The sequence below is a fragment of the Ursus americanus genome, chromosome 10 (genome assembly GCF_024610735.1).
Source record: "Ursus americanus isolate L20-20 chromosome 10, mUrsAme1.1.p, whole genome shotgun sequence".
Classification (NCBI taxonomy): Eukaryota; Metazoa; Chordata; class Mammalia; order Carnivora; family Ursidae; genus Ursus; species Ursus americanus.
In genome coordinates this window covers 73,977,920-74,003,431 of record NC_142136.1, presented here as the reverse complement: position 1 = coordinate 74,003,431, position 25,512 = coordinate 73,977,920, and the positions used below count along the sequence as shown (strand labels likewise).

Below are 25,512 nucleotides of genomic sequence, written 5' to 3'. Positions count from 1 at the left end.
CCAGCACTCGATTCTTCTTTTTTTTTTTTTTTTTTATACCAGAACACAACTGTGGCCAAAGAGACAAAAGACCATAAAATTGATCCTTTCTTCTATCAAGAAGGTAAAGTCTGGTTTCCTGCTTATAATTAAAATACGAATGATAAGGACAATAATTACCCAACTGTATGAAGCCCACAGCAAGTAGAGACCAGCAGCCTCAGCATCATCTGGGAAATTCTTAGACATATAGAATCTTGGGTCCTCCATACCACTGAGTCAGAATCTACATTTTAACCAGATTCCCAGGTGATTTCATGCACATTAGAGTTTGAGATTTCTTGGCTTAGAAAAACATAAGCATCACAAGTACTCTAACAACAAAGGTAAGCAAAACTAAATCATCCTGATTTTACAGGTAGAACTGTGGGAAGGTAGCAACACGAGAAAGACAGAGGACTGCGTCTGAGGTCCGGCAGCTTGGGTTTTCTATGGCTACTCACTTGCTTTGGGATGGCAGGCAAGTCTCTGGGTATCGTGTTTTCTCAATTGTAAATGAGGATAAAAATACCACTGTAGAAAATTCATATAAAGATTCAGTGTGGTAATACTCAGTCACCTCGTGGAAAGGATTAACTAACTGGATGAAATTCAAGTCCCTGCATCTAACACATCTGTCTTGTTAAGGGCTGTCATGGCTGGGTGACCACACATGCAGGTGGGCCTGACAGTCCCAGGTTAGGACTACTGGCTCAGTATAATTAATAATAGCACCCCTCTTCCTTCTTAAAAGTCTTTTGGCTCAGACAATAGGTTACACCATTGTCCTGGTAACAACTCACTTCCTTGAGAGCTTCATATGAGTCAAACACTGCTAGTTGTGCAGAGCCTATGGACACTGCCTCCCCAACGGAAGAAAGGTATTTACTGGATTCTTGGGATAGACACAAGCTATGCCATGGGCTGGCCAAACACAGGAACAAAACTGTTAAAATAATAATAGCTTTTCTGTTATATTAAAAAAGCATAACATTTTTGGAAGGTTTCAGAATATCATCGAAAAATGCAAATGTTTTAGGGAACTTGGCATTACTTGAATTCTCTGAATGTTTCCCCATGAGCTCAACTTGTAAGCATGTAACCTCATACATTTGCCAGACATTTTCTATCACTTTACAATCTCACCAGTCTAATTTAAATAATGTCTTGTTAAAAGTTTTGGCATCGAATTCTTCCAGAGTCAAGTCACTGTGATAAAATAACTTATTTTATTTATGGCCATTTAGAAAATTTATTATGGTAAAAGCTGCATAAATATTAAAAGCTAAGACATTCTCTGGTACAAATCATTGTTATGGTAATAAATTCAACTCTTTCCGAAGCAAAGAACCCCTACCGTTGATATCCTTTGGGAACATGTTGGATCTAATGACATAAACTTGTTGAGACATGGTCATCCAGAGCCAGAAAAGCCTTCAGAGGCAGAAGGCCAAGCATCAAAGCTGTCCAGGCTACAAGTCGGCAGCTTCAATTTTGCAGCTTGATCCCACACCACCCCAAGCACTAAACCTCTGCGCGTGTCTGTAATGGGAAAACAACTGGATTCAGCCTGTATGAACTAGTCTGTTTTGCTATTATCCCGTAATCCAGATGGCACATAATCAATATAATGAAAAAACTGCCTAGTCCCAAAGAGACAAAATCTCAGATCCCAATCCACAGGAAATAACATTGCCTTTAACTTCCATGACTTGTAGTGGTGTTTTCTGACAAACTAAGATGAAATGAGGGGGAAAAAGAACCTTTAGAAATGCTTACATGTTATCACAGACTCACTGATGGTTCAGAGAAACAGAGAGAAGTATTTTGACTTTTACAGGTTCAGTTAAACACTTCAATGTGTGATAGAAAATTCCAATAATACCGTGTTCACAGTTTGCATAGCTTACTAAATTTGAAGGACTAGAGTCTTTGAGGTAAGTATGGAGGCATTAATTTTTAACTTCTAACTTTGTATTTTTATTTTACATAAAAGAGGAGAAAAGTCTCAGACGAGTTCAGTGACTGATCAGAGGTCAACTGTGTGTGGAAGAGGGGCCAGGGTCAGACCCATCTCCGTCCCCCACCCTGTTCGATGTTCTTGTCTAGACATAATTGAGAAGCATTAAAGCTGAATATAAGAAAAGTTTCAAAACAACTTAAACCTGCCAAAACTAATCTAGTTCGAGTGGCACTATAATTTTTACCTTCAATCCTTGTTCATATCTCCTGAGAGAGAGTGACAGGAGAAGATTTATTACAAGCCTATCTGTCTCCTTAGAAATAGATCTTAAGCAATTTTAGCCTTGGGCTGACTTTCACAAACTAAGGCAACAAACTAAATCTTATAATGACGCAGCACAGAACAGTTCTAAAATGGAAGCACTAGAATTCTAATTCTAAAAATAATACTTACAATGGAAATAGGTCTGTGATTTTCTGAGACATACTGTAAAAGAAGTATAAACCATTTCCTACCACAGTAAAAACTGGAAAGAGAAAACACACCCACATGTTATAATATTGATTTTAGCAACTGACAGAACTTTTAGGAATTTGTGATGTGAAACTAATAGATCTATTAACAGATCATAAATAGAAACTAAGAGGCCAACCCCCACGTTACTATTTTGTGACCTATGGGCAAATTACTTAACCTAAGTCAGTTTCTATAAAGTGTAAATAACCATGCACTTACTTCATTGCTAGATAGGACTAAATACGATAAACATATAAAATATAAATGTTCATTCCTATTATTTATTGTTAGATAAATATTTTGTGAGAAAGATAACTACAGTAACAAGCATTTTAGTGGTGGTTAATGGACAAAATTGTACAAAAACTGTAGGTTCTCTCAAAAATCAAATGACTATATTTTTCTTTTTCTTAAAGATTTTATTTATTCATTTGAGAGAGAGAGAGAGAGCACGAGCAAACAGAGGGTAAGAAGGACAACTAGACTCCCCACAGAGCGGGGAACCCAATGCGGGATTTGATCCCAGGACCTTGAGATCATTACCTGAGCCGAGGCCAGATGCTCAACCGACTGGGCCATCCAGACTCCCCTGTGTTTTTCTTTTTTTAAAGATTTTATCTTTAAGTAATCTCTATCCCCAACATGGGACTCGAACTCACAACCCCAAGATCAAAAGTCACATGCTCTACTGAGTGAGACAGCCAGGTGTCCCTCATATGACTATTTAATGATTAGCGACATAACTAGAGTTGCAAAATTATTAGAAAAAAAATAGACTTTAAGATGAAGCACTACAAAGATTAAGAGGACAACACATGAGGAAGAAAGGAATCGTTCATCAGGAAAATTAAACAACTCTGTATATTTATGCCTCTAAAAGAATATTCTCAAAATATATGGAGTAAGAAAAGATAGAAAAATGTGTAAGGCAGTGAAAATACTGGGTATGATGCCGTAATGATGGATACCTGCCATTATACATTTGTTGTACTCACAGGACGTACAAGAGTGAACCCTAATGTAAACTATGGACTTGGGGTGATGATATGTCAGTGAAGGTTCATCAACTGTAACAAATGTGCCACCCTGCTAGGGGATGTTGATAATGGGAGAGGCTACACCTGTGTGGGGGTAGGGGATAGACTGGAAATCTCTGTTCCATCTCCTCAGTGTTGCTGTGAACCAAAAATGGCTCTAAATAAATAAAGTCCTAATTTAAAAAAAAAAAAAAAAGGTAAAACTAAGATGAAAAAATTATCTATTCATCATCCTGGAAGATGATTTCCGCCTCTCAATTTTTGCTAGTTAAAAAAAATTTAAAAATCTAAACAACACAATTAAAAGACTGACTTAACAACAGACTGTATGCAACCCGAGATCCAACGATTAGAAAATACACAATGTACTCAACCACAAACAAAACATTCCCAAAAAACTGACAACACACTAAGCCATAAAATACCAAGAACCTACAAAGAATCAATACTGGGTAAGCTAATTACATATTAATAAGAAAAAGATAAATAACTCCTCTACAAAGGTTTAAAACTTTTAAACTGTATTTCTAACAACTCGTGGGTCAGAGGAGAAATTACAATGGAAATCAGCAACACTAGAAATACTTTCTATTAAAAGCACGGCATTCAGCTAAAGCACTGCATCGGCACAATTTAAAATTATAGCATTAAAATTCAAACAGATACATTAGCGTTAGGTAATACTGAAATTAGTTTAGCTAATTTCATTGAGAGACACAAACAAAGGAGGAGGAAGGAGAGAATAATAATAAAAACAGAAACTAAGTGAACTAAAACAAACAAAATAAAGAGGATAAACAAAATGTGTATTGGTTCTTTGAAAATGCTAAAAAGACAGACAAATTTCCCCCAAGATTAACGGAGAAAAAATGAGAGGATGATATTAGGAATGAAAAGGATATAACTACACGTTTAGCAGGACCTGAAGGATAAAAGAATGCTATAAATAATTTTATGCCAATAAACTTGAAAACTTGGATTAATGTAAATTTCTAGAAAATTACAACTTAGCAAAGCTTACTTAAGAAGAAAAGAAGGCCCAAAGACTCCTGGGACTATTAAGGAATCAGTCATTTAAAAAATCTTCCCACAGAGAAAATAATAGACCCCGAATGATTTTATAGATGAATTCTGACAAAGTTTCAAGAAACAGATTATTACAATTATATAAAAGCAGTCCTAAGGAACAGAAGGGGAAAAAAGGAGCATTTGGAAACTCATTTTACGAAATGGTATATACTCTTGATACTAACAAAATGAAGAACAAGAGGACAAAAAAATCACAAGCCAGTCTCTCATAAATACAGATGCAAAAGTCCTCTGTATAAAAACATGAGCAAACTGACGGCAGAGCTGTGCTAAAAGTAATAATAATTTAGGACTAAGTCTATCTGATCCTGCAATGCAAAAATGGCTTAACATTTAACATCAACGTTCACTACATTAAGAGATTAAAGGAAAAGAACAGCCCAATTACCTGAAAAGATGCACAAACACACACACACAAAACCAGATAAAATGCAATACCCACTAGTGATTAAAAAAAAAAAGTAACCAGAAATAGGAGGGAATTTCCTTTTCCTGCAATCTCCACCAAACCTACAACAAACATCTTTATGGTAAAACAGTGAAAACATTTCCTTTAGAAATCAGGATAAAGGCAAATAATGCCCTATCACAGCTTCTATCCAACACTGTCCTGGAGATTCTGGTAAGTCAAATAAGGCAAGAAAGAGAAGTAAAAAGATATAAGAGTTAAACAGGAAAAATAAAATTGTCATTTTTGCAGCAGAAGTAACTAGTTAAAAAAGGTTACAAATTCTACCAATAAGTTACCCAAAATAAGAAGAAATTTTAGCAAAGTGTCTGGAAATAAAATCTATATAAAAAAAGGATAAATAGCTCCTTTAAACACTAGGCAACAATTAGAAAATATAATTTTTAAAAATATACTATTTATAATAGTATCAAAAAAGTAGGGCATCTGAGACTAAGTGCAGTAAAAGTTGAGCCTTAGGAAAACATTTAAAATTATCAGTTCTCTCTAAATTACCCATAGATTTAATAATCCCAACCAAACTCTTCTCATTTTTTTTTATATAGAGGTAAGTTAGTTCTAAATATATATGAATGAACACAAAAACCCAAGAATAGACAAGAAATTTTTGAAGAACAAATGGGGGAAGGCTTGGAGAAGCTGACGTAATCAGACAGCATAGTATCAGTATCAGGGCAGGCAATGTAAACAGTGAAATAAAAAAAAATCCCATAAACAGATTATTGCATATAATAGGTACGTGTTTCATGATGGATCACTGAAGAAAGAATAAATGGTGCTGGGATGATGGAACTGGATTCTACCTTATACTAAACACAGAATTTCCAACTTGATTATAGAGACCTAAAAATAAAGAAAAAGCATTAAAACTTTCAGAAGAAAACAAAAGAATATATTTATGGCTTTTAAGGAAACAAATGTTTCTCAAATAAGATCTAAAAGGTACTAACTATAAAGAAAAGATTGCTCAATTCAACAATGTTAAAATGAAGGAATTAAATCCATCAAAAGATACCATAAAGAAAGTGAAAAGCCATAAACTGAGAGAAGACATATGCCCAACACCAAATTATTGTTCTAACATACCAAGAAGGGGGAGAAATCAATAAGAAAAAAGTAAACCACCATACAGAAAAATGCACATAAGACAAAGAGACACTTGAAGGAAAACAAAAACAAACATAAAAACGTAAAAAACTGTTCAACTTTAAAAGTAGCCAGGGAATGCTGCTGCCAATTAAGGCCACAAGAGCATTGCATTTCTTAACTACAAAATTGGCAAAATTCAAACTCTGACAATATCAGATGTTGATGAGAATGTGCTGTGATGTGAACCATTGTTGGGAGGAAGGCAGATAAATACAAATATTTGGAAAGCAATTTGGCATTATCACATAAACTGAAAACCATGCATCCCCTACAAACCCAGCAATTCCAGCCTTCCACATGAATATAAAAGGTAAAAAATGCTCACAGCAGAACTGTGTGAACTAGCAAGAACCTGGAAGAAGCCATGTGCCCACTGACAGGGGAATGACTTCAGAAATTATGGGATGTTATACTCAATTGAAAGTAACTACACTGCAGCTACGCGCACCCCTGATGAGCTTCAGGCATATAACTGGAAAAAGCAAATCACAGATTATAAGCAGTGTAATACCACTTTTGTACAGCTCAAAAACAAAACCAAACACCACATTGCTTATGAATAAATAACTCATGTGGCAAAAAATATTTTTGAGCAAAAATTAATAAGAATTCAGGGCTGTCCTTTCTTCCAGAGAGGAGCATATGATAATGTTTTACTTTTTAAGTGGGATGGCAGTTTCACAGCTGTTCATTCTACAAATGTTATTTTGCAACATTACATATTAAAAGTTAATTACTTTCAGAGGCATTTCCTTTCTAATCACTCATGAGAAAAAATCTACTGACCTGCTTCATTATAATCCCACCCACTATTACCAGTACCATTGGTTTTTTTCTGGAATGACGTAGAACAATTACACTTTCTACTCTGAAATGGCATCCTTCAGATATTATACAACATGCTGCAGTTTCTTTTTTCTAGTCTTACACCATTCCTAATATGAGATGGTTTCTAACTTTATACTAATGCAGAAGGCCACTCCTCAGCATGTTTTCTAGCTCATCAATGTTACTGCAAAACAAGGCACCCCACCCTGAACAAAATACTCAAGACACACTGAAATACACTGGGTTTGCCGCCTGCTCCATACAACATGCAGAGGGGGTACTGTAGGAAAAGATGGGAACAGTGCAAGTGTGGGGCAGGTGGGGAGTTTAGAAATTATTTGTTGGAAACTATGGACAAAAGGGAACAGAGGCAGATACTGCTGAAGGGAAATAGGGCGATGTGATGTTGTGATATAAGAAATATATATTTGATCTTCATCCCTGCCTGTATAATAACAATGAGAAAAACCCTGGATACTCCAAATAATCTGAGAGTCAGAGACAGCCTAGCTTCCTCACGGAGATACACAGGATGAGAGTCAAGCATCAGGCTTTTAGACTACATTATGGAAATGCATAGCATTTTCAACTTTGGGGTAGGGGCTAAGACTATCTTATTTCCTTGAATCCGGGAATGCAATCATTGTTAAAAAAGAAAAAAAATGTATATGTAATTTCATAATAGATGGGGAGGGGGACATTAAACAAATAAATAGATGGCTAACAAGAAATGTTAGTTTCAGAATTACTAAAATAAGAAAAAAAAAGTTGCATCATCTACTAAAATTAACTCAAAATAAATCAAAGACCTAAACATAAGACTTAAAAACTACAAAACTCTTAGAAAAAAACATACAGGAAAAGCTTCATAACATCAAATCTGGCAATGATTTCATGGATATGATATCAAAAGTACAGCCAACAAAAGAAAAAAATAGATCAGCTGGACTATATCAAAATTAAAAACTGTACATCGAAGGACACAATCAACAGACTGAAAAGGCAACCCACAGAATGGAAGAAAATACTTGCAAATCATTTATCTGATAAGGGTTTAATATTAAGAATACATAAAGAACTCCTACAACTCCCCAACCAAAAAAAACAGACAACCCAATTACAATATGAGCAAAAGACTTGAACTGACGTTTCTTTGAAGATATCCAAGGAGTCGAAAAGCACATAAAAAGACGTTCAACAACATCACTAGCCATTAAGCAAATGAAAATCAAAACCACAATGAGACACCACTTCATACCCATTAGGATGGCTACTACCAAAAAATCCAAAACTAACAAGTGTTGATGAGGATATGGAGAAATTGGAACCTTGTGCTCAACAATGAGCGGAGTAGGAATGTAAAATGATGCAGCCACTGTAGAGAACTCTGTAGTGGTTCCTCAAAATATTTAAAATAGAATTTCTATATGATCCAGCAATCTCACTTCCTGGTATATATGCAAAGGAACTGAAAACAGAGACTCTAGCAGGTATTTGTAAACCCATGTTCCTAGAAGCATTATTCACAACAGTCAAACGTCGGAAGCAACCCAAGTATCCATCAACGGATGCAGAGACACACAAAATGTGATCTATACATGCAATGGAATGTTATTCGGCCTTTAAAAAGAAGGAAACTCCGACAAAGATACAACACGATGAGCCTTAAAAACATTATGCTAAGGTACAAAAGGGCAAATACTGCAGGATTCCATTGATGTGAGGTACCTGGAGTAGTCGAATTCATAGAGACAGAAGGTAGAAAGGTGGTTGCCGGGGGCTGGGGAAGAAGAACTGGGGAGTTAACAGGGACAGAACTTCAGTTTTGTAAAATGAGGAAAGTTCTAGAGATGGGTGGTGGGGACGGGAGCAAAAAATAAGAATGTACTTCCTACCACTGACTAGCACACCAAAACATGGTTCAGATGGTAACTTTTACATTATTTTTAGTACAACTAAAAAGAAGTTGCATCTTACAATGTTTAAGGGGGAATAAGGATCATTCTTCCAGAAGCACGGGGCCACCTGCAGATAATTTTCCACTTACTGGGAGCAACTGAAAAGGGGTTAGCTCAAGGTGGGAAGCAAGAAGCACTGAGAAGGGAAGAGAGACAGTAACCTTCAGTTGCCTGGATGGCACAGCTCCCTAATGTAGCCTGAGCCGGAAGATCAGTGGGGAAACCCCATCAGACTGTTGATTCGGGTTCAGTCTACCATGTCCAAAAACCTGGGAGTTTTCCACATGAGCCGCTACCAAGTCTGTACTCCTTCTCTACCTGTGTTATTAATTTTAAGATTAATGGACAAGAAATTCCACTTTAACTTTGATGTTGTAGCTTGTCAAGACAGTTGTGAATCTGAAATGAGCACCTCTGGCATTTGTTATCTCTGACAGCTGTACGGCCCCTGCAAATCTGATAAGCATACTTCTCATTCCTCAACCACAAGGAATTCATTGGCCATGCCATGCATCTAGTTCAGATAAAAAAACTTGTAGGTGTTAATAAGTCACTGATATATTATCCTTACTCTGAGAGTTCTCTAGAACACACCACATGATGGTAAGAAAGAAAAAAAAAAATCCTTTCCTAATAGATAGCAGAATAGGAAATGAAGCATAAAGATGCAACCCAGTTATTCTTCTTACGGGCTTTAATGTCATTTATTTACAAAGCCTTGGATTTCAGGGAATTAACTCCTTGTCCTTAAGGCTAGAACTGCCCTTAAAATGAAATCATCTAGCCACTTGGTATCTTAATTAGTGACAAGAAGGGGCAAGCCCTTTGTGAAACTCAAGGCATTTACACGTTTCTTGCCTCCTGGCACTCTTTCTGTTCTCCATATGAATCGCAGAATTATTTTAAATTCTTCGGAGACTGTGTCTGCAAGCCCCTTTGGCCCACTAGACGTGCCCTGTGAGTCTGAAACTTAAATTAATTCAAAGAGGCTTACTGCTTCTTTCCTGTTTCATTTAGTTTGAAGTGTATTTTTGGACTTAATATTGTTTTCTTGAAACTCTCTTACTCAAAAATGGCTCTTCTTATGGAAGAGTGTCGTAATAAAATAAGAATTGTCCTTTTTTGGGACATTACACTATCCTCCAAGCAGTGGCTCTTGCCTTTCTTTGCTCCTCGGATTGTTCTGTAAATAGAGAACAATTTTAAAACTGACTTTGGTCGTTGTGGTGAATTTCAGGCCAAGGTTTACCTTGTTGCTGTATTACTCTGAGAGGCCCACAGTGAGCTGCTACAGTAACTCCGAGCTCAGTGTTCGGGGCCCCTTGGCAATCTGAGCTCCTCGGACGGCTCCTTGCCTGGTGATGCTGCTGCTTCGGATGTCTCCTGCTTTCCTCTCACAGGCTATACTTTAACGGCCAACTATATACCAGTTACCCCCCCCATGCTGCAGATTCTATTTGATTCTGGATTTCAGAGTTGTGTTACTAACGGCCCCATGGATACAGCCAAAAAAGAACTGCATCTTCCTTCCTCAAAGTCGGACTTCTTCCGGAATTCTCTTTTCACGGAGCCTCCATCTTTGATTCCCCTCTCTCATCTCTCTTAGCCAACTAGCCTCAAACCCTTCCAATCAAGTCCCCGGTCACTCCTGAACACTGCTTCTCCAGGCCCCCCAAGGCCAATGCCTTCATTCTGGTCCTCCCCATCGCTTCACTACATATTTGCAAGCCTTCACTTAAGCCCTGCTCAGGGCTGAGGACACGAGTTCAAAGATGGAACCCAGGGAAGCTGCCTGCCGAAGGCTAATGAGAAAATGGGTTGGGGCACAGCTGTCTGAGAGCCAGGAGGACCAGACACAACTCCCAAGAGGAAGTGTGAGAGCAAAGCTCAGTGTAAACACTGCCAAGAAAAACTAGTCAAGTCACAAACGGTGGTCTAGTAAATGAGCTGGGATTAAAAAGTGTGTAGGGGCAAGAGGACTGCAGAGACTGGGAGCGAATCCTAAAAACCAGAACATTACAGTGTCTTCTTCCGTCTCTCCTCTCTCCTCCTTCTGCTCTTGCCACTGCCAGCATCTTGCATGGTCTCAGATTTTTCCATGACTTTACAGGCTTTTTCTTTGGGCTGGAATAACCTTCTCTTTAGCACTGTCTTAGTTCCCCTGAGATTTAAAGACCTTGAGACTTAGAATGTTGTTTCACTTACTCCTGGCTGTTTCTCAGATGCTGAGAACAGTGCCTGGTACATAATAAAAACTCAATAACTACTTCCTGACCGAAGGACCTATGTATGTCCTTCGTGTTCTCAATAAATATATTTTAATGAGATGGAAAGGGGCTGCTGAGAACTGACTGGCAAACTTCCCCCTTCGCATATTTTTTCCAGACCTGGCTCCTCCAGCAGTTCCTTTTTTTTTTTTTTTTTAAAGATTTTATTTATTTATGTGACAGAGAGACAGCCAGCAAGAGAGGGAACACAAGCAGGGGGAGTGGGAGAGGAAGAAGCAGGCTCCCAGCGGAGGAGCCCAATGTGGGACTCGATCCCTGAACGCCAGGATCACGCCCTGAGCCGAAGGCAGCCGCCTAACGACTGCGCCACCCAGGCATCCCTCCTCCAGCAGTTCCTGCATGAAACCTCTCCCAGCATCCCCGGCAAAGTTCACGGGGCTGTCCTTCACGGTCCTGTGCCCCGTGCGTGTAGCTCTGCCCCAACACGCGGCGTGCTCTGCTCCCCCACAACAGGCGAAGGGCGGCAAGGGAGTAAGCACCAAAGGAGAGACTTAATCAGGCCTTCCTGATCATTCCCAAACCCCAAAATGTGAACCCATGGGCAGATTGTGCTACTATCTGATGGCCTGTGTTTCTGTTATTGGCCAAGTTACCGCTGCGGGTTAATGGACACGTAGCTAATTGATCACCAATATCTCAATCCTGTCACCTTAGTAACGGAGATAGATTATGATGAAGACCCAGTCAGATTAGTTAGCCAGAAACTCCTCCGTTATTCTACGGTTGACAAGAACAGTTAGATGAAATCAACCCCCAAAATCAGAACTGACCAAATCATATTAGGAAAAGGGTCACACATAAAGGTGGATTTGGTGCTTTTTCTGATTCCATTCATTCCTTCATTTATAATTTCTTTCAGTGCTTCTTCTGTGCTGCGGGATTCTAAGTGCTGAGGATCCAAAGATGACTATAATTTCACACCTGCGCTCAAGGAGGTACATTCTAAGGGGGGAAACACTAACTGATGTGATATTATATAATTAAAGTTCTCCGAGAAGGGAAAGAAGATCTTTCATAAAGTACATGTGGACGGTACACTGCACTATGTCGATAGTCGGTTACGGCCAACTCGTCATGAGAGATCTCTCATTGTCTTCTTACTTTACAAAACTTAAAAATCTTTAAACTTCCACTTTAAATCCAATATTGAAATTGAAACCCTGAAGTTGAGGAATTTTCAGACCTCTTGTGCAAGGCATGAGGGGGAAATATGGCCAGGCCGTTCAGCTTTACAAAACACTGGGACAATTTAGACCAAGAGAACAAATACTCAGAACCATAAATAAAACAGGGAAGACCACTGGCTTTTTTGAAGCGAGGCAGGTTTGAAGGCCTGTTCTCCAGAGTCCGCTTGTTTCCCCCTCTGGAAAACAGGAATGAAGCACTTCCCTCAGGGGATGGTTGTGAGGACTAAATGGGCTAGACATAGTACAGAACACAGAGCAGCTCTCTGTCAACACTACGATCCTACTGGCTGGCAAAAAAAATTAAAATAAAATAAAAATAAGGTGGAAGGATTCTGGCACTGAGAGAGGGTCAGAGTTCTGAGGAGCTCCACGTTACATGGCAGGCCAGGAAAGCGGACTGCCATCACCCAGAAGATGGCACCACGGAGGTGCTCTCCCCTACCTGCCCGGTCTGGTAATGTCTGGCAAACTGGGTAACCACTCGATAGTCATTTGCAAAGTACTCCATCAGAATAGACGGAACCTCAGCAAAGTCAGTAGGGCACCTGGTCCCTAAAATGGGGGAAAAAGAAAAAAAAAGTTGGCATGAATCAAATCAACTTATTTATCTTACTTTTTATGTACTCTTTTAAAACTTTTATTTGGACTTCTGATGGACTATGATAAGATTTAATTCATTAAATCAATATTTTAGTTCTATAAAATTATTGCACATATTTGCAGAAAAGTTTATTATAATCCCATATATTTTCCTATATATCAAAAGTAAAACAAAATATTTGCACAGCTGGATAAAACACCTTGTAAAGCAATGGCTCACACCCTCTACAAACAAATCCGTCCTCAGCTATGCTGGACTATAAAAGAGACACAAATTAAAACATTCTTACAATTAATATACCATTTGTATTAATTCACCGAACTCTACCACCAAATACTTTTATCCTTTACTTATTTGTTTGTTTGTTTGTTCTATTCCCTATGCTGTACTCTTCACCTCCATGACTTACTTATTTTATAACTGGAGGTTAATACCTCTTAATCCCCTTCTCCTATTTCGCCCATCCCCTCTGGCAACCACCAGTTCCCTCTATGTATTTAAAAATCTGGGGGTGCCTGAGTGGCTTAGTCAGTTGAGCGTCTGCTTCGGCTCAGGTCACGATCCCAGAGTCCTGGGATCAAGCCCCATGTCGGGCTCCCTGCTCAGCGGGGAGTCTGCTTCTCCCTCTGCCTGCCTCTCTGCTTACTTGTGCTCTCTCTCTCGCTCTGTCAAATAAATAAATAAATAAAATCTTCCCCCAAAAATCTGTTGGGTTTGTACGTGTGTGTGTATTTGTTCATTTGTTTTTTAGATTCCACAAATAAGTGAAATCATCTGGTATTTGTCTTTCTCTGTCTGATTTATTTCACTTAGTGTAATACCCTCTAGCTCCATCCATGTTGTTTCAAATGGTAAGTTCTCATTCTTTATGGCTGAGTACGATTCCATAGTATATATATATCACTTCTTCTTTATCCATACCCTTCATTTGTTTTAAAAGTACCTTTTTTAAAATCATTGTTTGCTTCTTATAACAAAGTCAATGCAGAAAAGCAGTATTTTAAACTTAAAATAACTTAAAGCAATAAATCCTGTAGAACTTTTTGGTGACATTTTATGATTCTGTCCAGCTCATCTACAGTCTTTTCAAATATCTTCTTCTCTCCCAAAATACTATGTATACAAAGTTAGTTAATGAATAACTAAAAGCAATTTGGCACATGATCTAAAGCTGACCATTAGGATAGTGAGCTTAAGACTCAGAGATGAGACAACTAAGAGGAAAGTCTACATTTAATATCACCAAATATGGCCACATACCAGCATGAAAGACTGGCATTTTATACAGGAGGGAAAGCATAGGAAAATATTTTTTCAGCATGCTTTAATATGTATTCTAACTGATTTTGGAGAAAAAGAGGCAATATTCTTTCACTTACTAACTCTGTGCTAGGTACTAAGGAGACATGTATTTATTCCCACATACATAGCCAAAAACTTCAATTCCATATAAAACATGATAAAATGTAAAAGCGCAAACTCAGAAGACAACTGAGACAGTCCTCAGTCAGAACTGTTAGCAAGGAAGGAGAAAAATGTCAGACGATCAGGTTGCATAACAACCAGAAGGACCAGATGAGGCAACCTGCAATAAATGACCACCTGACAATGTTAAATGATCAGATTTTCTAAATAAAGAGCTTTTTTTTTTTTCCAATTTAAAATAAAACAGAAGTCCCCTCTTCATGGCTCACCAGTGACATGTTGGTAACGGGTACGTCCCAGCATAGAATGCATGGCATGCCCCATTTCATGGAAGAGATTTTCCATCATTCCAGGTGTTAATAAAGTTGGTGAATTCCTTGAGGAATGGGGAAGATTCAGCATGAGAACTACGACTGGGAGCTGATACTCTCCATCTTCCTTTAATCTGCCTCCACGGATTGTAAAATGACAATCCTTGAAGAATCAGAAAACCGGAGAAGAAAATATTAGGTGATCTGAAGAATAAAATAGTCTTAATGAATATAAATTTAAACCAAGATATCTCAGTTCAATTTACCTTAATTCTATTCTTCCATTTATTTAGTTATAGACACTTTTTCCTAACATTTTTTATTTTGCTAAAATTTTCAGTTTTTTAAAACACCAGTACTACCTTGCACTTGTGTTGATTCATTCACTCGTTCACTCCAAAAATATGTATTGAGGTGATGCTATACCAGCTTAGATCCAGACGCTAAACAGTACACAAGCAAGTGGGAAGGGACAGACACGAAGCTACTGTGGGGAGGGACGCTAAGGTTTACTGACCCCCTTCTATGTGTTGGGCAATGAACTGGGAGACACTTCTATCTACTATCTTTATCGCTCAGAAGCAATGAACTCTATCACAAAGGGAGGAATTTGGAGTAACTTTCTCTAACAGGCTGAGATTCACATACATTGTATCACTTTTTCTTCATAATAACCCCCTGAGGCAGCTCTCTCATTGTTCAGATGGGGAAACTGAAACTGAGTCTTGGAAACATTGAGTCATATAAAGTCACATAAAGCATCACCTGATGTGGTTTGTCTGCTCGCTGGAAGAAATCACAGTAAATGTACCCCAACAATCCCTCAGATTCATGAACCACGGCCTGGAAAAAAATGACATTTAGTGATGAAGGAAGCCATTGGAAACTCTAAAAGTGGAAAGACATCCCTAACAAGAATCTAAATATAAAACATTCAGAGCCATAACTAGAGACATTTTATTACTTTCTACATCCCACATGATTTAGAAATAGATTCTAATGTCCCTTCATCTCTTAGAGGACTTTGATTTGGGGATTCTGTCCAAGAGAGGAAACCCTCCTTGTTCGAGCCCTTTGTCCCGACTGCCAGTGCCTCACGACACTGAGACCAAACCCAGCTCTTCAGACGGTTCACAAACCTCCCCATACACTTGAGAACAAATGCTGGCTAGACAATTCTAGATCTAAATCTTACAATGTGGACATACCCCCCAAAATGCTAACCCTTGAATTCAGATACAACAGAAGGCTACTTCTGGCTTCAGTTGAAGATAAGTAATATCATTATTTATTCTCATCCCTCAAATTGGGCCTATAAAAGGTGCACGGCTCATGGAGAGCTCAACAGCTGGCCTCCAGCTTGCCTCCTTCGCCTTGTCACAACTTGAGGATTGTTCCCCAGGCAACCTGAGCTTTATGCCTTACAACTTCGTGCAGGCATATATTTATTAGTTCAACAAATATCTCTTATGCACCAACTAGGTGCTTGGAATTTACCAAGGCATTCGGATATCAGCAGTGAACAAAACTGGCAAAGAGTGCCGCCCAAGGTGGGGCCCACACCCCACAGCATGGGAAGCCTAGTGTGCTCAAACTCTAATGGGGGAAGCCTGGTGGGGCTCACACTCTGCAATGGGGGAAACTTTTCATTACCCGCGTTTTGTCCTTTCACTCTTACCAGTTCTTCTTTCATTTTATCTCTGCACTCTATCAGTCTCCACCACTTTGTGACGTGCACGATACACAAGTGATCAGGTAATTAGTGCGGTGATCAAGTGTGCTCCTACTCTAGCCTTTCAATTCTATCAGCACGCGCATTCTCTCACAGAACACAGCCAGGAGACCATGAGATAGCTTTCTTTCCTTGAAATACAGTGAACAGAGGACAGCGTGGTACTCATATAGGCAGAAAGTAAAACAGCACAGCAACAACACAAAGCCTTTGTGATAGATCACGATCTTATCAAGAAAAAATAAATATAGTCACATATGTGGGCTCTAATAGGAGAAGGGGTAGATGGGCTTGAGCTCACATTAGAACACAGGATATAGATCAATATATCATGCAAATATAAGTTCCTACAAGATGGGAAGGGGGTTGCAAAAAAACAAAAAGTGACAGATGCAATGAATTCTGGAATTAACCAAAACGGACACTGAGCACTGCAGGACTATGAAAAGTAATGACAAATTTCTCTTTAACCAGAATTTGTCAACATTCAGAGACTCAACTTTCTATCAAGTCCCTAAAAAAATTTCTTTCAGAGAATTCACTCTGCTATTATATGTTTCTATCAATTGGAGGGAACAACTGATTTTAGAGGAAAATGTTTTTTTTATAAATCAGAAGCGGTGACCTGGATTTTTTGTGAAACAGAAATAAGGTGAGACACGCTCCATCGGGGCAAAGCTAACTTGAAGATGGAACTGCTATTAACTCAATTACCAAACCCAAGCGATAAGGGAGTGCAACTCTGCATTAACTGACTGCTTACCAGTTTGCGAACATCTTCACACCACACCTCTCCTTTTGCAGGCTGCTCTGCATATAATGTAATTCCTAACAGTTTGGTAAACAAAATATTTAAGCCTTCCATGCACGCTCCAAGGGAGAAAAATGGGCAATATAAACTGGGCTCAATATTATACCTGAAAAAAAGAAAAGAGGTTCAATTTTATTTACTTCAATTCCTTAAGTTCAGTTAACTCTTCATTTAAAATTGCGGATCATGATAGGTAAAAAAAGGATTGAAAGCAGAAAGGTACATCTCTACCTTTCAAGGGATTTTCAGAAGAAATGCAGTCTCATTATTTTTAGTAGTAAATAGTACTTCTTAGTAGTAAGAGTAATGTTAGTAATGAGTAATTAAGGTAGACACACCATTCCCTAAACTTCATCTTTTTCAGGTTATTTACTTGCACTGACTTAATTAACCAATCTACCTCAATTAGCCACACTAAACACGCTCCTCTGTGCATACCTACAGACAGAATCTGACCAGTTTGAGCTATAATGAAATATGAAATGTTCTAGTCTAAAAAATTGTGACTTATATCAAACAAATTCAAGTCCTGAGGCATACTAAGTGAATTTAAATCTTATCTCTAGTAAAATATTTGTTAATGGAAAAAGTCTCTAACATAAACCATCAGATCTTCATTCATCTGTTTTACAGTTATATACCTAAAACGAAGCATAACATACTGGCAAGGTTAATTATTTTCATTCAAAAATGGCTTTTTATGTCCTCTTCCAACATAAGCCAAAGTACATCCAGAATATATGATGTCAGTGGTCACTTTTGAGTCATTAGGTCAGGCCAAACATTATGACCACAGCTAGAAAGAACGGCTCTAGAATAATAGTGGGTGCTTCTTCTATTTCTACTCCCTGGAATTAACAAAATATGTACTTATGGCGACAGAAGGTAGCTACATTTGTGTAGTTTACATATAAACTTGTCGAATCACTATGTTGTACACCGGAAACTACCATAACACTGTGTGTCAACTATACTTCAAGAAAAATTAATTAATAAAAGTTAAAACAAAATATATATAAACTTGCATCCAGAACATATACAAACGTATGCTTATTACTAAATGGATGACTGGATTTAGTGAGCATGTATAAATTACACCACAAAAGAGAGTTTGACTATAGAAATCCACAAATTTACAACTTAATTCCTGATCAATTTTTCATAAAAACATAATCTCACTGGTCAAAGATATGCCCCTGCTCATTGATTCATATACTTGTGCAGGTTGTCAAGAAACCTACTGTTGGAGGTAAGGAATGAGGGGAGCGTCTGTCTCTAAGGGGCTCACTGTGAAAGAGGCGGAGAGGAGGACAGACGACTCTGTTCTCCTTAGCCTGGGGCAGCAGCGGAGTAGGTGCTAGAGACACAGTCAGAGGACTGAGAGAAGGACACAGACAGCAGGACAGCAAGAGGGTATGATGATTTCACTTGTGGAAGAGAGGGTAGAAACAGGAAGGGGTCACAGAAAGGAATTCAGAAACAGGAGTCTGCTGGGTGGGGTGGGGATGAGGAATAAGGGCAGGGAGAAGTAATAAGGGAATTCCAGGGAGAAGCGCAGTGTGAAGTCATGAAGCAGCCTGGAAACTTCGGATGCAGGGGATCAACGGGAAAAGAGAGGGAGGGGAGTCTGGACACACGTGCGCAGGGTCCAGAGAACTGAGGGCCTCAGACATAAACCTGAGGGGTTGGGATTTCATATTGGAGGCATGTGGTCTCTCAACTTTTTGACTATGTACTGCAATCATTAAAAGAATTTTTAAGTATTCAACCTAATAGATGTTTATTTATAAATTATATTCATGTGTTGCTGTTCTACTACATTTCAAAACAAAAAAAAAGGATACATTTTTACAAGTTGAAATAAAAATAAATTTAAACAAAATTTCTAATGCAGTACGTCCACACTCTCAGCAGATTGTTTACAGATTGGGAGACATGGGAGACTGCTTTTGTAGGCAACAGAGAAGCAATCTGATGCTTTCTGGAACACTGCACCGTTGACAGTGTGGAGGGAGGAATGCAGGAGAGGCGGGGAGAGCAGACGGTAAACTAGGCCTGACCATAAGCAAAGGCAGTGGGGTCAAGGATGAGGAGGCAGATATGGATTTGTTTTGCTTTGAGATGAAAATGTTTGGGACTGTTGTGAATGAGAAAGAATGGTCTAGAATAACACACAGGTTTCTGGCTTGAGCCAGATGGATGGGATGGCAGAGTCATTTAATCAGAGCACAAAGCAGGAAAAAAGAAAGAAGGGAGGGTGGGTATGTTTGTGGGAGAAGAAAGGAGGGTGGGGTGCAGTTGTGGGAAAAGAATAGAGGAACCACAGAAAGTAAATTCAATTCTGGAGACACTGACTGTGAAGTGCCCATAAGATGACAGATACTCAGTTAAGACTGAGGCCTCATTGCTCGGGTGTTAGTTAAAGCTGTAGAAGAAGACAGGTTACTGGAAAAGGGTGCTGCAGTGTGAGAAGAGGGTCAGCAGCAGATCTTCCAGATGAAGAAATAAAAAGAAAGACAAGGAAAAGTCAGAGCTGTCGGGGCATGAAAGATAGGGACATCATGGAAAAGGGGGAGAAAATGTGTTGTAAAAATAGGAAATAATGCAGGCTTCTGGAGTCTGTTCCAGCTTATAAGGAGCCTAGACGGCATTATTCCATCCTAACAACAAGTAAAATGCCCAAATAACTAAAAATCAACAACTCTTCTTGTATCCAGCAGAGAACCGAGGTCACAGAGCAAATTGCTGCCCCCTAAAATATAAAGACCAGCAGGCAAATACAGAGAATTACAATTTACAGAACTCACCAGTGTGGACTAGCACTAAGGTAGGAAAATTTAAACTACAACTGACAAATTGGAGGCTCAGTGTAGAGAAATCTGAGTTAAAAACCCCAGGGCGGCCCAGTTTAAAGGGGGGGGAGTCCCCGCACTTTTATGAGTTTTACCTCCAGGAGCCCTACCAGGTTCTCACAGTAAAGATGGAGAAAAATTCTCCCAATGCTTCCAGCAGGGGAAAGGAAAAAACAGCCATTTTGAAATACACCAGAGCATTCTGTTATTCTTAACAAGGCTGCCCTCAAAAGAAATTATCTTACCAGAGCCTAACTTACCTAGAAGAAAAGAAATATCCAACCCAATCCCACTGTCCCATCAAAGCAGGGAAGGCAAACTGAAAAGCACTTGGAGAAGTCAGAGCTGAGGGGCACCGGCTCCACAGCAGACTGAGACCTAAGCACAGAACTTTAGAATGCATCCCTCCCACCCCACCCTCACCACCACAGCAGCAGGGATCCTGTAAAGTAACAGGAGAATACAACTGAAAAACTGCACATCTCAGATCTTATTTAAGTAGAAGTCTCAAGAGAAACCCAAATACAATATCAGAGACCAAAATAAATAAAGAAAAGAAAAGAAAAAGTTGAGCCTCCAGCACCACAGCTACTACAAAAGTAAACACATTCTAACTAACTCCCGGCCAGTGAGTACTTCAAGTCCAACTTTCACCAAACAATTCCAAGTAACAATAAGACAAAAACCACAGTCTGAAGAAACAGAACAAGCATCAAAATGAGATTCATGTATGATAGAGATGTCAGAATAACCAGACTGAAAATTCAGAAAAAACTATGATTAACATGCCAAGGGTTCTAAGGAAATACACAAGATTCATGGGTAATGTAAACAGAGAGAGGGAAACTATAAAAAAGAATCAAAGGAAATGCTCATCTGTAGACTGGACATGGCCAAAAAAACTATCCGTGAGCTTGAAGAAATGTCACTAAAAACTTCCAGGAGTACGATGCAAAGAGAAAAAAGAATGAAAAAGAAGAGAAGACCCAAAGAACTGTGGGATAATTATAAAAGATGTAATGTACATGTAATGGAAATTACAGAAGGAGAACAGAGGGAGAAAGGAACAGAAGAAATATTTGAAGTAATAGTGGCTGAGAACTTTCCAAATGAAGGACAAACACCACACAGGGCAGAAAACACTTGGGAATACCATATTTCAACTGCAAAAAATCAAAACGGGGGAAAAAAGTCACCTTACCTGTAGGGGAGCAAGAATAAGAATTATATCTGCGTTGTCTTTAGAAACTATGCAATAGAGAAGAGTGTGGTGGGAAATACTTAAAGCATTGAAATAAAAAACCCACAAACTTAGAATCCTGTTTCCAATAAAATTACCCTTCAAATTAACTTTCAATTACCTTTCAATGAAGAAACAGACTTTCTTGGACAAACAAAAATTGAGGGAATTTCTCACTAGTTGACCTGACTTGCAAGAAATGTTAAAAAGAGTTCTTCAAGAAGAAGGAAAATGATGGAAATCAGAAACTTGGATCTATGCAAAGAAAGCAAGAGTGCTAGAAAAGGAATAAATGTAAGATATAAAAGCAAATCTTTTTATTTCTTATTTTTAAATGATCTAATACATAACAGCTTCTTCAGAATAATAATAGTGACAATGTACTAGGAGATTATAGCTTATAGATAAGTGAAATGCAGGACAGCAATGTTATGAGGGACTGAAAAGAAGCACTCGGTACTTGCACAAACCATGAAGCAATGCAGTATTATTTGAGATGGACTTACAGTGTAAACAGCAAACACTTAAAACAGCAAATACTTAAAAGTTGGAAAAAAGAGAGGGAAAAACTGGAATCAGATAAAACACTCAAATAAAACCATTAGGCAGAAAAAGAAAAGTGGAAGACAGTTAAAGAAAAGGGTGGAAGACGGGCACCTGGGTGGCTCAGTTGTTGGGCATCTGCCTTCAGCTCAGGTCACAATCCCAGGATCCTGGGATCAAGCCCCACATTGGGCTCCATGCTCTGCGGGAAGCCTGCTTCTCCCTCTGCCCGCCATTCCCCCTGCTTGTGCTCTCCCTCTTTCTCTCTCCCTCTGTCACACAAATAAATAAAATCTTTAAAATAAAAATAAAAAACAAAGAATAAATAAATATCCATGGTCTAGATATAACAATTAAAATACCAGAGAATGTCAGCAAAGTTGAGAAAAACAAGATCCAATCATTCGTTGTCTATAAGAAACTAACATTAATTGTAAAAATACAGATAGATTAAAAGTAAAGGAATGGAGAGGCTATACCATACCAACACTAAGCAACAGAAAGTTGGAGTAGCTACATTAATTTCAATCAGAGCAGACTTCAGAGAAAACAAAGTAATCAGGGATGAAAATGGGCATTACATAGTGATAAAGGGGTCAATTCTCCAAGAAGACATATCAATCCTTACTGTCCATAAAAGTCTTAATGCATTTTAAGAGGACATCAAAATACGTGAGGCAAAAACTGACAGAATTACAAGGAGAAACAGAGGAATCCAGTATTATAGTTGGAGACTTCACCATCCACCTGTCAGAAATACAGATCCAAGAAGCAGAAAATCAGTGAGGACATGTTGAACTGAACAGCACCACCAATTAACTGAATATAATAGACATCTAGGCAATGTTTATCCAACAACAGTGGCATACACATGCTTCTGAAGATCATAAGGAATATTACCCAAGAGAGACCACATTTGTGGGAAATAAAATACATCTTAACAATTTAAAAGAAGAGACATCATACGATAAATGCTCTCAGACCACAATCGGATTAATCTAGAAATCAGTAACAGAAAGATAGTTGAAAAATCCCAAAATATTTAGAGATTAAACAACACACTCCTCATTAACACATGGGTAAAAGAAGGCTCAAGGAAAATTTTAAAATAATTTGGACAAAATGAAAATGAAAATACAACTTATATAAATCTGTGGGATGCAATGAAAGCAATGTTTACAAGAATATTCTAAAGCAATTAATGCATATGTTAGGAAAGAAGAAAGATCTAAAGTCAATAATTTAAGCTAATACCTTAGGAAACTAGAAAAAGAAGAACAAATTAAATCCAAAGTAATGAGAAAAAATATTTTTTTTAAAAATTAGAGCAGCAGCCAATAAAATTGAATAGAAAAAAATTAATAGAAAAAAATTAATAAAACCAAAAGCTAATTCCTTGAAAATATCAAGATAATTTGTAAACCTCTAGCCAGGTTAACTAAGAGGGAGAGAGAAAGAAGACAAATTACTAATGTCAGAAATAAGAGAGAGGATATACGGCTACTGATAAAATGGGCATAAAAGGAAGATAAAGGACTATTATGACAACTTAATGCCAGATTTGATAACCTAGATGAAATGGATCAATTCCTGGAAAGACACAATCTACCAAAACTCATGCAAGAAGAAATACATAATCTAATTTGGCCTCTATCTAGTGAAGAAGTTGAATCAATAATAATAACCTTCCAAAACAGAAAACACCAGGCCCAGATGGATTCACTGGTAAATTTTACCCAAATTCAGGAAAAAATTGTATCAATTCTTTACAATCTCTTTGAGAAAATAGAAGCAGAGAAAATACTTCCTAATTCATTCTATGAGGTCAGCATTATCTTAACAAAAACCAAATACACAGCAAGAAAGGAAAACTACAGATCAATATCTCTCATGAACATAGATACAAAAATATTTTCTCAAGAAAATATCAGCAAATCAAATCATTTTGTACACAATTATAATTATAAACAATTGTACACCATGACCAACCGAAATTTATTCCACATATGCAAAGCAGGTTCAACTTTTGAAAATCAATTAATGTAATCTACCACACTGACAGACTAAAAAGGAAAACTCATATGATCATATCAATAGATTCAGAAAAAACATTTGAAAAAAATCCAACACGCATTCAGATAAAAATTCTCAGCAAACAAGGAATACAGGGGAATGTCCTCACTTGATAAGAACGCCTACAGAAAACTTGCACTAACATCATACTTAGTGGTGAGAAAACTAGATGCTTTCCCGCTAGGATGAGGAACAAGGCAAGGATGTCTCTTCTCCCTACTCCTATTCAACATCATGCTGGAGGACCTAGCTAATGCAATAAGACAGGAAAGGGAAATAAAAGTTTTAGAGATAAAGAAGAAAGAAAGAAAATTGCTTTTGTTCACAAATGACATCATTATCTATGTAAAAATTCCCAAAGAACTAACAAACTCCTGGAACTAATAAGCAATTATAACACAGTTGCAAGATACAAATTTAATATACAAAAATCAATTCCTTTCTTATATACCAACAATAAACACTGAAATTTGGAATTATAAACACAATATCATTTATATTAACACCACACACACACACACACACACACACACACACACACACACACACAACCCTACCCTAAAATATTCAGGTATAAATCTTCAAAAAACACATTTGACAAATCAGAACATCCATTCGTAATGTAAAAACTCTCAGTAGATTTAGAGAAAGCATACCTCAACATAACAAAGGCTATATATGAAAAACCCACAGCTAACATTATCCTCAATGGTGAAAAACTGAGAGCTTTTCCTCTAAGATTAGGAATAAGACAAAGGTGCCCATTCTCATTACTATTCAACATTGTACTGGAAGTCCTAGCCATAGCAATCAGACAAGAATAAGAAATGAAAAGCATCCAAATTGGTAAGGAAGAAGTAAAATTTTCACTATTTGCAGATGATATATTATACATAGAAAACCCTAAAGACTCCACCAAAAATACTGCTAGAACTGATAAGTGAATTCACTAAAGCTCCAGAATACAAAACTAATATACAGAAATCTGTTGCATTTCTATACACTAATAATAAAGTAGCAGAAAGAGAAAGTAATAAAACAATTCCATTTACAATTGTACCAAAAACAACAAGATACCTAGAAATAAACTTAACAAGGTGAAAGATCTGTACTCCAAAAACTATAAAACACTGATGAAAGAAATTGAAGATGACACAAACAAATGGAAAGGTCTTCCATGCTCATGGATTGAGAGAAGAAATATATTAAAATGTCCATACTCCCCATAGCAATCTACAGATTTAATGTAATCTCTATCAAAATACCAACAGCATTTTTCACAAACCTAGAAAAAATAATCCTAAAATTTGTATGTAACCACAAAAGATCCAAAATAGCCAAAGCAATCTTGAGAAAGAAGAACAAAGCTGGAAGTACCCAGATTTCAAGATATGCTACAAAGCTAAAGTTATCAAAAAAGTA

The 25,512-nt window shown here is 37.8% G+C and overlaps 1 protein-coding gene across 4 annotated transcripts in view; it reads right to left on the bottom strand.

The window, feature by feature from the left end:
* MIPEP (mitochondrial intermediate peptidase) overlaps window positions 1–25,512 on the bottom strand; it is a 203,292-nt gene that overhangs the window by 103,422 nt on the left and 74,358 nt on the right. For all 4 annotated transcript variants that reach the window (XM_045797092.2, XM_087865234.1, XM_045797093.2 and 1 more), the window contains exons 11-14: window positions 17,335–17,488; window positions 15,605–15,682; window positions 14,798–15,002; window positions 12,945–13,054 (exon numbers count right to left, since the gene is read on the bottom strand). In XM_045797092.2, the coding sequence (XP_045653048.2) occupies window positions 12,945–13,054; window positions 14,798–15,002; window positions 15,605–15,682; window positions 17,335–17,488 (547 nt within the window). The remainder of the gene's footprint in view (window positions 1–12,944; window positions 13,055–14,797; window positions 15,003–15,604; window positions 15,683–17,334; window positions 17,489–25,512) is intronic.